Below are 16081 nucleotides of genomic sequence, written 5' to 3' on the forward strand. Positions count from 1 at the left end.
CCGGGTATCTGGTGCCCGGGTATCTGGTGCCCGGGTATCTGGTGCCCAGGTCTCTCATGTTTTGAAAGGGATTGTACTGCCCTTACTGAGTATGGGAATTCCATTTTTCTTTCTTAAGGCTGGATCTTGTAAGGCACTTATCAATCATTGCAGGTTGTGGTTGTTGTCAGTTGCCATGTAAATTAAGGCCATGCAAGTACCTACTGTTTCATCTTCCCTTTCATTAGTAGTCTAGTTACTACTAAGTATTACATATTTGGTGAAATGGCTAAAATACCATTACTTTTTACTTTTAACAACATTCTTTTTTTCTCCTCTATGTCTGTCAGTAGCTGAGAAGTTAAAAAGATGTGCTTTTCCTTTTCATTCTTCTGAATTTCAAGATAGTGCCAGTTTAACCTGTGACTGAGGCTCTGCAATGGTGCAAGTCTATCTTACTAGTTCAAATTCAGTGATGCATCCTGAGCTTACAATAATTAGCTTTCAAGGATTGAACTGATTTAAAGCTCTTGGACAATGTAAGTTATTTGAAAACATTCCTACAGGTTTATTTTCTTCATTTATACTTGTTTGCTCTCTCCATCTCAAAGTAGTCAGGATTGGTTTGCTTCTCTCTTCTCTGGAAGTTTGCACTAGGAAACTGAACCATTGTTAGAATCAGAATCCTGACCTTGGAGTATGGTGAAAAATGCTGTGCTCCCAGTTGGAAGTGGGAGAGGAAAATGTTCATGTATACCTAAGACTTGTACTCAAACAGCTGATTACACCTTTGCTTACACCTTTTGAGGGAAAACTTTAAACCTGAGAAGCAACAAGTAGTTTTGTTTCCCTTCTGTATTTTGCTTCTGTACGAACAGTTTAAAATTTTAAAGTCATGTTGTTAGTCATACAACCAAACAGCCTTGCACAGCATACATGTTCACCTCCAGATAGATCAAGCCCTGAATGCAAGATCAGACAAGTAAATAATGCCAACATGTAAAACTAACTTGTATTTACGTTACATTTGGCAGGTTTTTCGGCACTTTGTGGGGCTGAACTGTACTTCAGTGAGAAGAATGTCTTCTGCCATGAACTGAAATTATACCTCTATGCCACAATGTCTTTTTTGGGGGGAAGAGGGTGGGGGTGGGGAGATTCCTTGTGGACAGCTGAAGGAGTTGTGAAATAATAAATTTTAGGTGAAGGAAAAGTTCCTTCTCTGTTTTTGTTTTCTTTTCCATACAATCTTAAAATGAAGGTCCCATTTTCTGGCCTTTTGGCAGATTGTAAGCATGCCAGAACACTTCACGTTATGTAGATCATATTTGTCTGAAATGATAATATCATACCTCTAGTCTGCTGCAGGCTGAAAAGTAGCCTGTGCCTCAGGTACTGTTTTATGCCTTTGCTTTTGTTACTACATCCTTGTAAGTCCTCAAAAGGGAAATGAAAGTATCCCCTACAGAAGAAATACCATCCAGAAGAAACCTGAGTTGTTAGGGCCTGAATTCTCCCTGAAACTAAAGGCAGGTATCTTAGTGATTGGAAGAAAGAGGCTTTAATCTATCCTGGCTTGTTTACTAATCGAGGAGCATGAAAGAGACACGTGTCCTTGTATCTGAAGAGGAGGTGAAGGAACAGCTAGTGCAAGGAACACAAAAATCCATTGTGCCAGATTACTGTGTGGTTGGCTCTGAGCTTGGAGACTGCAACCGTCTTCAAACTTCCAGATCTAGAGGAACGCTTTGGCTGCAGCCTAAAAGCCATGTGTACATAAGCTCCCCCAAGCCAGCCAGGATGTCATTTTGTTTCTCATTCCTCCCTCTCCTCCCTTTATAATTTCTTCTTCCTATTTCCTTCAGTCTTTTTATGTAGTTCCTATGGTTTCTGTACAGGCATATGCCTATGTCCAATGATTTAGGTTACAAATTACAAGATTTCTTGTAATTATCACAACAGAGGAGTGAAGCTTTATCACCTATAATCACCCTGGATAAAAAGGAAATATAAGCTATTAAGTTCAATGTAAGGTGAAATTTTAGCAGGTTATGGAAGGAGATAGCCAATGTGGTTGCTTACAGTGATCTGGAGAACCAATCTCAAGTACCTGAGAAGTTATTTCTAGTTTCATACTACTCTGTTTATAAAATGAAATTTTAATCTAGATGCTGGGAAAGAAGAAATATTTTACAAGTTATCTTTTTCATGTTATCTAATTCTACAGAACATACTGTAGTTATTTATAAATGTGTAACCACCAGCTGCCTTTTCTCACAGTTTTTTTTTTTCTCTCTCAAAACCACACTGATAAGCAGCAAACAAGGAACAACCACAGGACGACATACATTTGTAAATAGTTATTTTCAAAAAGCAGTACTACTAGGATACATAAAAATAATGAAAAGCCAATTAATAGGATTTCTTATGAACTTTTGGATTTCTTCTTCAATTGCTTTGTATTTTCATAGTGGAGAAAGAGAAGAGAAATGTATAATTGAAGACGTTCCCAGTGACACATTGGTAACTGGTAGGTACCTGTGGTAGGTACCTGTCATTGCTACATAAAGATGCAATCTTATATATATCTTATATACCTTATATCCTTTGCAATCATAAAGATAGATTGTAATTTAACAGGAAAATCAATGACTGATGAATATGGTAAGACCATGTTGATAAAAAAAAAGAGGGCACACTGCAAATAAGTCCCTGCCGCAGTGACTAGCCATCTTGTATTCACATATTGTGTGATTGCATTACACACACAAAAAGGGTTTCCAGAGTGCTTAACTGTCTGAACAAATGAAAATATTGTCTTCTAATTCTATGGCAGTGGGATTGCTGTTTCAACATGTGCTTCTATATATTATGACTCATTCATACCACAATATTTTGATTAACAGTGATCTGGAAAGAAGCAATTCAAGATGTACTGAAGTTCCATCCCACTGGGGATATCATATATATAATATATAATCATTTTTTTTTTTTTTACTAGTAATGTGATAAATATAAAAGAATCCAAAAAATGTAATTTGAATACTTACCCTTACTTAATTTGAACACTTAATTCAAACACTTACTCTTTTGGTGGTCTCAGCATGCCCTCTGGATGCTTATCTTGCAAGAGCATTAGGAGTAATCAAAAAGTATTACTTGTTAATCAATCATTTTTGCAGTATTCTAGTGTAGTAAAAATTAATTGCATTTCATACTGTTATAAAATGCCTCCTGAGTAATTTTAATTGTACATAATGAAATACATACATTGCTTTATTTTTAATCATTTATATTTTTGCTGATAAAAACCAATAAGGACGTTTAATATTAAACTATGCTTTATTTATCAGATTTTTATCTATGTTTTTATTCAGGGAATTACAAAGTACAGAAATGGGATATACATAAACAAGATTTTCTTGATTCCGCTCCTGGTTTGGGAATGTTTGTGACTGTTACAACTCCTTCTGCTGAGGTAAATATTCTTTATGAATGTTATGAATGTTTCTGTGCAATTTATGTATTGACTTTCAACACTGGCAGTCAAAACTCTCTAAAAATATGGATGCTTTTTGGGAGATAGTAAATCTGCTAATACAGTGTTTTCATGTTGAAATGTATAAGCACCTTGTGGTTGATATCAAAATAAATAGAAATGGCATGCTTGAAAATAAATAGAAATGGAATGCTTGCTAATGATTTTTGTGGACAATGTTTGCATTATTACTGGAATTGGGAAACTATGCCATTAAGACTAGTAAACCACGACTGAGAAAAAATGTTATATTTTAAAATAATGAAAATTCACTAATAAAGCAAAATGGTTCAGAAAGTATTTGAGCAGCAGAAAGGAAGGCTAATGATAAAATAGAATGCAAAATATTAGATATTGTGAGGCTGCATAGAGCCATCAGGCAGGCATAGCAACTGCAACATGAAGTCCTGAGCTTTTCCAACAATTACCAACTTATTCTGTGCCTAGACAAGGTCTTAGTTTTCAGACTTTTAATGTTTTAGAGACCGTTGGCTTTTGTACATTGCAGAAATTCATAGCATTTCAATGTTTACTGTGAGATAAAATTGTTTATCACTCTCTAAATCTCTTCTGAAATTCAGGAAAAAAAAACAATGTTTTCAGGAGATTAATTGATTACTTTTTACATTCAATTCACGGTACTGCATTTGATTATTTTATTAATATTTTAATGTACATAACCAACATATATCTTATCTAAATTGCAGGTAGTATTGTCAAAACTGTATGGGCCCAAAGCAACATTTTCTTTTACATCCTATCTATCTGGGGAGCATATTATCTGTTTACAGTCTAACTCCACAAGACTTGTGGCGTTTGCAGGAAGTAGACTGGTAGGTGTATTTCTTAAATATTTTTTGTTGTAATAGTATTAATTGTATACACACTATAGACTTTAGAAAATATATTAGAAATTTAACTTCTATCAGAAAATGCAACCTTTTTTTTTTTTTTTCAGTTGGCTGAAAAAAAATGTTAGATAATATAAACATTTTGTATATGTGTTAAGCCAGACAGGACAAATTTCAGCCTAGATGTTTGCTTTAGAAACATGTAGATGACACAGAACTGAGAGATGTTAACATTACTGAAGAAGAAGAGTTACACAGGAATAATTAGGTGTTATTATTAACATTTTTATGGAAATAAGTGGAAATTTAATCATATGCTTTGCAACAGCACTTAGCATCCAGTAATAATAATTATAATAATAATAAAGTAAATGTGGAGCTCATCAGGTAGACAGGATAAGGGAGGTAAAGTATTGGTTGGTCAGAGTTAACTACAGACCATCAGTGTGATACTGGGGATACATGAGGAGATTTTGATCGGGTATAGATGGAGAAGTACTAATATCATTTTATGTGATCCATGCACCATGTACAGTTCTGGCTATCCTGACCAGTAAACAGGTGCAAGGAAGGTGAAGATTAATAGTATGGATATTAAAAAGTTTGGCTTAAGAATACAGAAATAAAAAAAGAAAAATATTGTTCTTTATATCTGTGGGATTAAAGATCAGAAAGGGAAAAACATTCTTTAGCTAACTGAAGTAGTCTTGATGTAGCCTTCTGTAAGAACCAGGTGGTTATCTGAACTGCTTCAAACCAAAGTTTACTAAATTCACAGGCTACTATGATGTTGTGAGAGGGATTTCCGGATGTTCAGTTAGCTAACTCTAAGAGACCTGAAAGGAGATGTGGTCACCATTTGTGGTTGATGTCTGCATAGATCAAACTCCTATTGTGCAATTCCAAACTCTAGGATTTCAGATTATCTTCTGGACTACAACTTTTTTATTTTCTCTTAGGTACAAATTGGCTTCTGGGGCAATTTTCTCCTTTTAGTTTTAGCAAAATTTTCAATTCATGCCTAAGTTTCATGATATTGCAAGTTGTATTCGCCTCTTTTCTTTCTATTGGTCTATCACCTGGACAGGTTGAGACAATTCTGCTATAACTCTAACAGTTGCTTATAGGATATTGGTAACTATTTCATACCTGATATACCATGTGTGGAGAAACAAAAATAATACTTTATGGACTGTTCTGCTTTAACACCTATGATAAACTGCAAATGATGTTTTGGCTGGTGTCCTTCCAGTTTTCTGTTCCTAACCATAAGGGGAATACCTAGAAGCACATCTATTAAAAGGTTCCTGCAGCTTCCTTCATTCTTCGTTGATGAATGTAATTTCTGCAATATTAGGATGGAATGTGAAATATAACAAGCAGCCCTAATAGTGCTCATTTTTATAACTAATTTAGGCAGAGAACAGAAAACATTTTCATAGTAATTAAATCAACACTGGTATAAAACAATGCCTTAAAGTTAGCGAAGTTTTAAAACGTGCATAATTAATTTTAAAATGAAATTAAGAAACACTTCAAATATTCTATCTGGTCCTAATTTTAGGAAGGATTTATAAAAGCATTTAAAGCTCTTTTCCTGTAATGAGTTTAAAGGGAAATGATCTGATGCTTCTTTTTTTTCTAAGGAATTTTGAAAACAGAAGACACAGTAATGAGAATATTTTTTCTGTTCTCAGCGTATCCATTTGGACATTAGAGTTGGAGAACATTTTGTGGATGAAGCTGTTGTTCGAGCCAAAGACAAAGTGAATGAAGTTAACTTCAGACTAGAACATCTAATTGAGCAAATTCATCACGTATCCAAAGAACAAAACTACGAAAGAGTATGTATGTTCCCTAATAGAAAAAAAATGTACAGAGGTTTATTGATTTATGAAGTAATCTGAGGTTTATTATTTGTTTAATTGCAGTATTATTTTTAACTAACTCATAAAAAGCTATTAGTATTTAACTAAAACAGCCCATGTTACCTTACAAAATATTTTTAAGCTGTAAAAGGAAACAGCATAAAAACTAATTACCATGAACTCATGGTTATAGCAACAGGTGTTATTATAAAGCTGGAATTTCCAAATATAGTTTTCTTGGCCAGAGCCAATAACAGCAGTGGAGCAGGTGGCAGGTACCATTGCTGGTGATGTTGCCAGTTGTTGTTTCCAAGCTGGTCTGTGTGCAGAAATTTTATTGCAGTGCATAAGGAAATGACTGAGTGTGACTAAGTGCATATATCCTCATGCACTTAGAAATAAAGCCCGCCTTCAAACAAGAGTAAACCCATTGTCTTCACTTTACAACATACACAGGCACTCAGACTGTCTTTGAAATTTATCAACTAGTTCGCTAAAAGTGACATTTGGCTGCTAAAAGGTTCTTGACTGCAATGTGCAAGTGACTGTAAGCCTAAAAAGTCTTAAGCATGTACTAGTGGGACATATTTAAAATATATATATATTTTGGCAACAAGAGAAATTTGCTTGCATTTCTGCTTCCGGACAGCGATTTGTCTGCTCCTCTGTGTTGGTTTGTTAATTCCTCTTTACGGAAGAACAAGCTTTCATTTTTTATCAATATGAGAAAAGTGCTTGTTTCCTACCATGCAGAAGTGGGATGCATGTCTAGTTAACATGATAGCAGCATGAAACATGCAGATGCTGGTAAGTAATAATTATGCTTTTTCTCTCTCTCTCTTTTTTTTTTTAAATTTTTTTTCCTTCAGGAACGTGAAGAAAAATTTCGGAATATAAGTGAACAGACCAACAGCAATATCTTGTGGTGGGCTGTTGCACAAACACTTATCCTTATCTCCATTGGAATCTGGCAAATCAAATCTCTCAGAGATTTCTTTATAGCTAAGAAGCTTGTTTAAGTCTTATGAAGTAAATGTACACATACAATTTTTTTTCATTATCTAATACTTAAAATTCAAAGAAACCCTGTACCTATGAACCTATGTTGAATAAAATTCTCAAGCTTCTCTCATTTTCTATGCTATTTCTTCCTTTAACTCTGGTTTCAGCCTCTGGCCTCCCCTTAAATTTTAAACCTTGAATCCCATCTTTTATTAGTTTCTTTTCTTCTGCAGATCTAAAGCTAAATCTAGAAGACTCAATGACTAAGGCAGCATTAACTTTAACGCAGGATTGTTAAATTTAAAATAGAAATCTTTAAAAATAAAATCCTAATATTTTAAAGTTCTCTACTTGCTTAGTAATCTTTTTCTGTACTAGCTTGAACAGGTCAGTGTTTCAGTCTGAGGATTCAGATAGTAGGCAGAGAAAAAACTATATCCCCTGTGGCACTTAATTTGGTGAGAGCTGCATATTGCACTGTATGCACACTAACTTTTCCTCAAATATAATTGTGACTATTTTCTTTTAAAATATTCATAGTTTTACATGACAGTGGAGTCTATCTTTACTATTATGATCAAAAGATGCAGCAATTACCATGGAAGAGACAGAGACCCAGACAAACAATTTGGAACTGTAGTTACTCTTTGTTCCCAGATAAGACCTAAACATTAAGTTGTAGAGTTGGGATCTGACCTTTTGCAGTTGTTTATGTAAATTAAAATCTTTATGAAGAATGCCAACACAGACCAAATTAGAGCTTTCATGGTAAACTGAATTTTTTCCTGTATATTATATTTAAGTTGTACATATACTATATTCTTCAGTCTCATTCTATGTTGGAGAATTATTTTTATTTTAATTATTCAGTAACTGTAACATGACTGTCTCAGGAACTTAGCAGTTTTTGTCTTAATTATGTATTTCCATTTCACATTGCGGCTTGGTAATATATTTTTATGTCCTAATTTAGCTAGTTTATGTACAACTAGCTAAGTAGCTAAAGCATCATGCAGTTACAAGTCAAAAAAAGTGTTTAAAAATTCAGATAATTAGCTTGACAAAGCAGCAGCAGTGCAAGAATGAGGTGGAGGTGATTATAAAATGATCTATCTAAAAACTTGGTTAACACATAAACAGACGTTCTTGAAAAAGGTCTTCCAGAGAGCACTGTGACTGCCCTGTACTGCATTTTGTCTTCGTATTTGTTTTTCCAGACCCTTTGCTGGTCTAAAAGGTAGTGCAAACTGAAATATGTCTGGAGCAATTAGTGTTTTAAAGGAAATGCTTTCTTTTTATTATTATTATTTTTTCTCCCTATCTTCTCACCTTTTGTTTTCATTAGCAAGGAAATGACACTGTCCTTTAACTACATTTATTTTTACAGTACGGAAATGTGAGTATGTGAGACTAGTTGACAAAAATAGTGACAAAAAGCGATACTCTATGGACCAAATCAATCAAAATATTATAAAGCAATTCACTGGGGTGTGTCTAATATTTAAAATTTGCAGACTTCAGAATAGTCCGTCAGTTGAAATGATCAGTAAATAAGTGTTATTAAATTCACGTTTATAGAGCACTCACTTAAAACATATATTGTAATAAAATATTTAGTGGTGGGAAAGAAGGAAAGACAAGTTACAACCATATGATATGCTAAGTCCGAGAAGAAAGTTTAATAATATGTTGCTATGATGTTGTGGTCCAGACTAGCTGATACCTAGTATGAGGTTCCTAACTATAACCCAATTATAAACTTAAATCATCTCATTTAAGATGCACTTAAGCTTTTTAATCATGGGTAAGCACCATGTCAGGAATTATAAAGGAGCTGATTATACTCCTCAGTGTTAATTAGGTATAACCTCAAACCAGCACTGAGATGTTGAGCCTTGAATATACCTTGACAGTGCTTTATTCTTTATCTAGAATTAATAGTATTAAATCTCTCTGATTTGGTGAAATGTTTTCTGTCCCCTTCAAGATTTTTAATTAGATCACACAATTTCAACACAAAAGCTGAAACACAGCTCTTTTGGGAAGCATGTTGGGGGCAGTAGTCTTCTCAAAGTTTAAAATCAGAGGTTCCTCCAATGCAGTCTGCAGCTCTGTCATACTAAGAGCTATCTTAAGTAGTTTAGTAGGGGAATTTTTCCTTAAATTTTCAAGGGAAATTTCCAATCTCTGTCTGTTTTCGTTCCCCACCAAAAGAAGGAACAACAAACCTCCATTAAATTAATAACTGTCCCAAATAAGAGGGAAAAAGGAAGAAAAGAGGAAAGAAGCTCCACTGTTTTCCACATGTCCTGACAGCAGCGCCTGTTACACAACCGCCTCTGTGAGGAGAACTGGCTCATGGTGAAGCGCCCACCCGCAGCCCTGGTGGTTGGCGCAGTTTGGTCACCTGTGTGGGGAAGAGAAGGAAACCTCACAGAGGCGATCTCCTCCATGGTACCCTCTCCAGTTTGGTAGCAAAAGGCCAAAAAAATCCTGATTATTTTTGGAGTGAGGGTCAAACCCTGCCTCCTCCAGGTCCCACACTGGGTGGGGAAGGGGTGCTGCTACCCCTCACCTCAGGGCCTGGTGGCACCTCAAGCCGGAAGGGACGCGGCAGAGGCAGGCCTGTAGGCCTCGTCCCTCCTTGCCACCCTGGGTCAGTGTCTGCTTCAGCCACCTGCTGGCCCCTCGTGCCCCTCTGCTGCATGGCTGTCAGAGTCTTTTGCAACGCCTGCTTCTGCGAGCCCCGCAAGGCCACCCCACGGTTCCTCTTCACCAGCTGCGGCCATGTTATCTGTGAGCTCTGCTTCCAGAAAGGTAATGGCTGCCCCAGGCTGGGCTCCCTGCTTCAGCTCATCGGGCAGTGCTGCCATGCCTTGGCCATTAGCGCTTCCAACTCACTATGGAAAAAAGAAAGGCCTTTCTTTTTGTTGACCTATTGGTATGGATAAACCTTTTCAACTGATTTTCTTTAAATAGTAAGAGCAACCTGTGAATGCTTCCAGATGAATCTGGCTGGAGCAGTCTGATTTTGAGAGCAAACCTTGGATGCTGAAAACTGGAAGCTTTATTAAAAGTTGAGTCCCAGTGCTTATGATCCATAATGGTCTGCATTGTAAAAACAAAATTAAAAAAAAAATGCAAAACACAGGATTTATATTTTGAGGACAGATTTTGGTATTAGACTGAAGACATTTTAAATATCAGTATTGCTACCGAAACACTAGAACACTATTTCAGAATTAAAAACAAATCTTTTGACTAAAAATTTTTGCACTCTTTGCTGTAGAGGAAAGAGGAACATAAAAAGCCATCTCTAAATGCAATTTGCAGACTCATAGAGCATGAACCAGTGTTTCCCTTTTGGTTGTTAATATCCATTAGCAAAAAAATCCCCAAGAAACTATTTTTTTCTGTGAACTCAATAATAATGATAATGAAATGTATTTCCTCTTTAAAGATGTTTATAAACATTGATCTTTAGAACTCTTAGAAAGAAGCATATAATAAAATTATCAGATTTATTGCAGCCATATGCATTTACGAGAAATAGTTGCTAATATATTTGCAAATAATCAAAACAATTTTAAAAATGATGAAGTTTTAAAAAGTGAGGTGATTAATTTTTTCACTGGAAAAAATCACAAGGTAAGATTATTAATTCTTTGAAGTTAAAGTTTCATATATTTTATCGAGAGAGTAGGACAGTCCCAAACTAAAAAGTCATATATCTGGTTGGCTCTAACTCATTAGTGCTCTTAAGCATGCATTTAATTAAACCAGGCAAGTAGTCCTATTTAAATCAAAGGAACTAAAAGTCACCTGCATTCAGTGACACTAATGATATTCATTAAATCATTTACATGAATACTTATTTGCAGGATTAACACCAGATGACATTCACACACATTTTTCCTGTGCAACTGTGCGCTAGTCGTTGTAGAATCAAATTCTTTATTCATGTTTATTTGCATTTCTTATATCACCTTCACATTCCTTCAATAAGCTCCAAACAAAGGTTTCAGATTCTAGGCATCATATTCTATTAAAAATGTATTTAATAGCTATTCTGTTTGATATACATTTTAACCGTGTCTTTACCTTACAGGCAAAAAAGATGAATGTTTGATCTGCAGAACTCCTTGTCGTACAATATTCCTTTCAAAAGAGGTAAATGAAGCTTTGGTACTGTTGTGTTATATTAATCTGTGGTTTTCTTAACAGCTAAATTATTAGCATTACAAAATACTTCCCATTTGTTTGCAAACTGCGACTTGAGTTTACTGGTAATAGTTTGGTAGACTTAGATACTTTTCACTGTAGTTTTTAGCTTTACAGATTTTCAAAGGAAAGCTTGCATAAACTCTTTATACCCTCTTATTCTGTTGGACTGAAAATAACCCTGACCTTTTCAAGAAATATAAGTGGCTTCTGTGTAACGTGAGTGACTACTGTCAAAATGTGGAAGATGATGTTTGTATGTCAGAGAAAGTGGAGTGGAATGTATTAACTTATGTAACGGACTGAAACAAAGTTCTGCATGGGGGCCCATCAATACTTCCAAGTATGTTGGTCTTTTTTCTAAATTTTCTCTTTTGCTTGTTTTCCTCATGGCCATGTGATTGAGAGATGATCTGGGGTATTTATAGAAATTCTTGTTATTTACTAGAGAATGAATAGCTTTAGTTCTCTTTCTTAAGAAATCATTAGAAAGATTTAATTTTCTTATTTCTTCCAGGAACCGTCTTCTCCTTATCTGATTTCATAAATGAGCTTTGAAAACAGTTATATTTTCCTAGACTAGAAGTAAAGAGAAATATTCAGAGTATTCAGTACAGTTAAATGTCAGTCATACAAGGCTATAAGGCAATCATGCATATGTACTGGAGGATAATTTGGGACTAATCCTGAAGAGGTGACCTTAGAGAAGGGCATGATTCCTCTAGCTGTTTTCAAAACTGTGTTGGTATACATCTAAATACATATGCTACATCTATATGCTGTATATAAAGAAAATGAAAATACTGTTACACTGTATTTCACATCTGTAAACACAGAATCTTGCTGAACTGAGACAGGTTGAAGAAGACTATCTAGAAGTAAAACATCACAGCAAAACAGTAAAATGCTAATGTAATAAAAAGGAACAATGAACATTGCAATCAAATAAAACAAACAAACAAAAACCTTCATAGAACCTCTAAAGGAGGCATTTTAATTATCTTTCAGTATCGGCTTACTCCAGTGTTTCATTATCAATTTCAGTCACAGGGCTGACTGAAACACAGTTAGGTTGTCAGGAGCATCTGGAGGTCGTTTTGTCCAGCCCCTTGCTCAAAACAGAGCTAACTTCTAGGTTAGATCAGTCTTAAATTGCAGTATATCAAGAGAGCTTGATAATTTAGTTCAAAAATACTGAAGGAATTTAAAATTGCAATGGTTGTCATACTAACAAAAAGATTAGATGTTTCATTAGAACCTGCCATTGCTCTGGAGGGCTGGAAGGAAGCAAATTATCATATTCTTTAAAAAAAGACATTAACGATGATTACTTATCCTTGATTAAGAACAGATAAAATGATTGGAATGTTAATTAAAGATGCATAGAAAAAAAAAGTCATATGGCTCTATAATTCAGGAACCTGAGTGGAAATATACCTGGTAACCTTTATGAGCTTGATGCTATGGCAGAATTCCCAATGAGTAGGAGGTCCTGCAAATGTGTTACAACTCCTTATTAAATTGCATATTGGGGTAATCAACATCTACACATTAAATATTCTCACCTTTACATTAATGCATACTTGTCACCTTTATATTTTCCTTCTTTGTTTCATGGTCCCCACTTGCTTTTTCCCAGAGGATGGTTCAGTGTTCTGATAAATCAGAATCTCACTGCTCATTTTTTCAGAATACCATGTTAACATCTGCTACTCCTCCATGCAAATAAAATCTAAACAGTTTTCTACAATCCTTTATTTTAAAGAGTTTATAAATCAGCAATGAAGCTTGTTGGGTTTTTATTTCCTTCAGGATCCACAGGGACTCAAAACCAAGGTCATTGCTTTGTTAGGACTCTGAATAACTTTCTAGAGCTGCCTCCTATGAACACATTTTAAAGACACCATAATTTTGTCTTGCTTGTATTTTCTTTACTCTTATGCCATAGATAGTTTAGAGTGTGCTATGGGTCTATCTGCTTTTCTCTTTCTCGGCCATCCAATTCACCCTTTTGGAACGTTTTGAAAGCTTTGGCTAATGTCAACTAAATTCAAGGAGCAGAGGAAGTTTTAAATACAATTAAATTTCTCCTGTGAGTTCTATGAAAACTGGTAGTTGCGCAAAGCAAGGAAAGCAGTCTAGTTCTCATGGTGAGAGAAATGCAAGATCAGCTCATCAGTAAGCAGAAGGGCATTTGGCAGCCACATGTACAGTGCTAGAGTAACCAACAGTGTGTGCCATTGCTGCTCAGCTGGATTGCTGTACACAATATAGAAGTAGCTGATATCAAAATATGAGGAAAATATGCTGCAAATGTGGGTTATTAATTTAGCCCCTAACATAAATATTTTTCATATATTTGAGAATCAACTTCGTCTTGTTATCAAAAATATAGAATACAAGTACACATTAAAAATAGGTTTGGGAAATTAAGCTGTTACATAGTCATGGTTATTTGACTTTATATTAGTATTATACTACTTCTGGAGGAAATAAAATTGTCTCTGTACAGGTTTGTTCATTTCTAAATAGAGCAAAGCTTAATTCTTTTTAATTTCAATGTAATTTTAAAATATTTAAATAATATAGTTTATCTTTCTAATTTCTTGGTAGCTTAGAAGAACCGCAGTTTCATTCATAGGTGGTCAGCTTCTTCTTTACTTAAATAATTCACCTTTCTTTCATTTTTCAAATTTTAAAACTTTCTAGGATTCCTTAGAACTTCTAGTATTAATTTGCATTTTGCCTGCAACATTTTTGGTTCTATTTTTATATTGGCTTCTGAAAGGTTGTTCCTTACATGAAGGGTGTCTATTTTCTGGTACAGTCCTGCCTCATCATCTAAGTATGTTGGGATTGTTTTTGCCTTTTTAGATTCCTCATTTTCCTCATTTTGTTACAGTAGAAATCTTGTAAGGTTCTCCCATGAAGAATCTTGAAATGTGATCACTGATTACTGTCGCTCTGTAATATTTTAACTTAGTACTATAACTAGCATAAATATGTTGAGGGAGTAATTTGTATTTTCTTATGACTAAATTGAGTCAGACCTATTCTTGATTAAAGCAACAGTTAACTGAATACATTGCTTTACAGATTTGAATAGATGTCCAAATATCACTATCGATATCACTTTGCATTTTGTAGCATTTCTCTCTCAGCACAGATAAAAAAAATATCTTTATTGCAATGATAGCCTAGCTACAGAACACTTTCTCTCCATTTTTTTTAAACACAAGTGCATTTTTTAAAAAACGCAAGTTGTCATTTGCAATGTTCTCTGAATAAAACCTCAATCAGAAAATAGCTGATAAATTTAGCTATCATTGTAGGGCTTTTTTCTTATGCTAGGATAACATTCTTCTGCCTGACAGGCAGGAGAGAGAAAGGGCCATTTCAAAAAAGGCCTTTGAGCCAAAACTAATGATAAGGTGTACACATGTGGCTGAGGATGGAGAGAGCCAAAAAGCCTGGAAAGGGGCTGCAGGAAACCTGCAGGAAACCTGGCTGTTGTTCTGAAGGCAGTGTCTCCTCCAGGGCAGCACACCATCTTCTTCGAATGTCTTCTGCAAATTGTTAATGTCTTTATTACAATAGTAGTATTTGTGTCTAATATAGTTAAACAAAAGCACAAAATTTTCCAGATATTTAATACAGGAAATAAAACTGAACTTGTTTTTAATTTCCATATTATCCTGCTCCTGATCTGTCCATTTTTAATTTATGTACATCATTCAGTTTAAGGAACACTTCACAAAATGCTTTGTTTAATATAGCTTGCAAAAAAAAAGTACTAACCTTGGTATACTTTCTTTTCCTGCTAGACAAGTCCTGATATTCAGTCACTGTTCATGGGAATAGATACATTATGCAAGAAATATTCAAAAGAAATAACACAGGTGAATCACTCTGAAAACATTTTTACTATATAAAATAATCAGAAACTTCTACCGTTTTTTATGTAAGTGGGGAAAAATATGTGAATGAATGTTTGAAAATGAGTGTATGATTGTTACTGTCTTCGCTTCTTTAATTTCATAGTTTCAAAGTTCTTAGGAAGCATAAATTATTCATCATGTTTTCTGCTTATGTTTTCAAACTCTCTCTGTGGACCACTAGTTCTGGTTATTTCAGTGATGTAGAATCACTTTCAGTGCCATGAAATGAAAAATTAGATCTGTCAGAATCTTAAACAGGCCCAGATAATGTACAGTAATTATGGCAATAAAAAGTTACGCAGTGAAATCCTGAGCTAGCTAAAGCCCTGAGATGAATGCATCCTCCTTTTTTTTTCCTTCTTTTTTTCTTAAAAAAAAAAATAAAAATAAAAATAAAGGAAGTATTGAGATAGTAAACAAAGATTCCTGATCTCAAAAGCTAGATTTTAAATAAAATAATAACAATATATTTCCTAAAATGTGAAAACAAACCCTGATCCGCCTTCTTCGACAGAGACAATAAAAGATTTCAAGGTAAATTTTCTCCCTGCCTTCATTAAACTCTGGACAAGTTTCTTTCTTTCAGTTTTAGTTTCCAGTCCATGAACTTTAGTAATTCTCTGGGTAAAACAAATACATAGAAACTCCCACTGTCTTCTCATTTTCTCTATCTCTTCAGCTTGG

At 34.7% G+C, this 16081-nt stretch overlaps 1 protein-coding gene and 1 long non-coding RNA gene across 3 annotated transcripts in view; both read left to right on the forward strand.

Moving 5' to 3' along the window:
- The first annotated feature begins 2039 nt into the window (after positions 1–2039).
- On the forward strand, positions 2040–7548 carry LOC118166456 (transmembrane emp24 domain-containing protein 11-like). 2 transcript variants are annotated; one of them, XM_035325398.1, is made up of 5 exons: positions 2044–2509; positions 3357–3457; positions 4225–4350; positions 6066–6212; positions 7106–7548. In XM_035325398.1, the coding sequence occupies exons 1-5, from the start codon at positions 2188–2190 to the stop codon at positions 7253–7255; spliced, it is 846 nt and encodes a 281-aa protein (XP_035181289.1). In that variant the 5' UTR covers positions 2044–2187; the 3' UTR covers positions 7256–7548. The 2 variants fall into 2 exon arrangements, with proteins under 2 accessions (XP_035181290.1, XP_035181289.1); XM_035325399.1 differs by lacking the exon at positions 4225–4350 and having other exon boundaries at positions 2040–2509.
- Positions 7549–10954: 3406 nt separating this feature from the next.
- LOC118166458 overlaps positions 10955–16081 on the forward strand; it is an 18740-nt gene continuing 13613 nt past the window's right edge. The window contains exons 1-2 of the long non-coding RNA XR_004750505.1: positions 10955–11408; positions 15284–15358. This is a non-coding gene — a long non-coding RNA (uncharacterized LOC118166458). The remainder of the gene's footprint in view (positions 11409–15283; positions 15359–16081) is intronic.

Source organism: Oxyura jamaicensis, chromosome 4 (assembly GCF_011077185.1).
Source record: "Oxyura jamaicensis isolate SHBP4307 breed ruddy duck chromosome 4, BPBGC_Ojam_1.0, whole genome shotgun sequence".
Lineage (NCBI taxonomy): Eukaryota > Metazoa > Chordata > Aves > Anseriformes > Anatidae > Oxyura > Oxyura jamaicensis.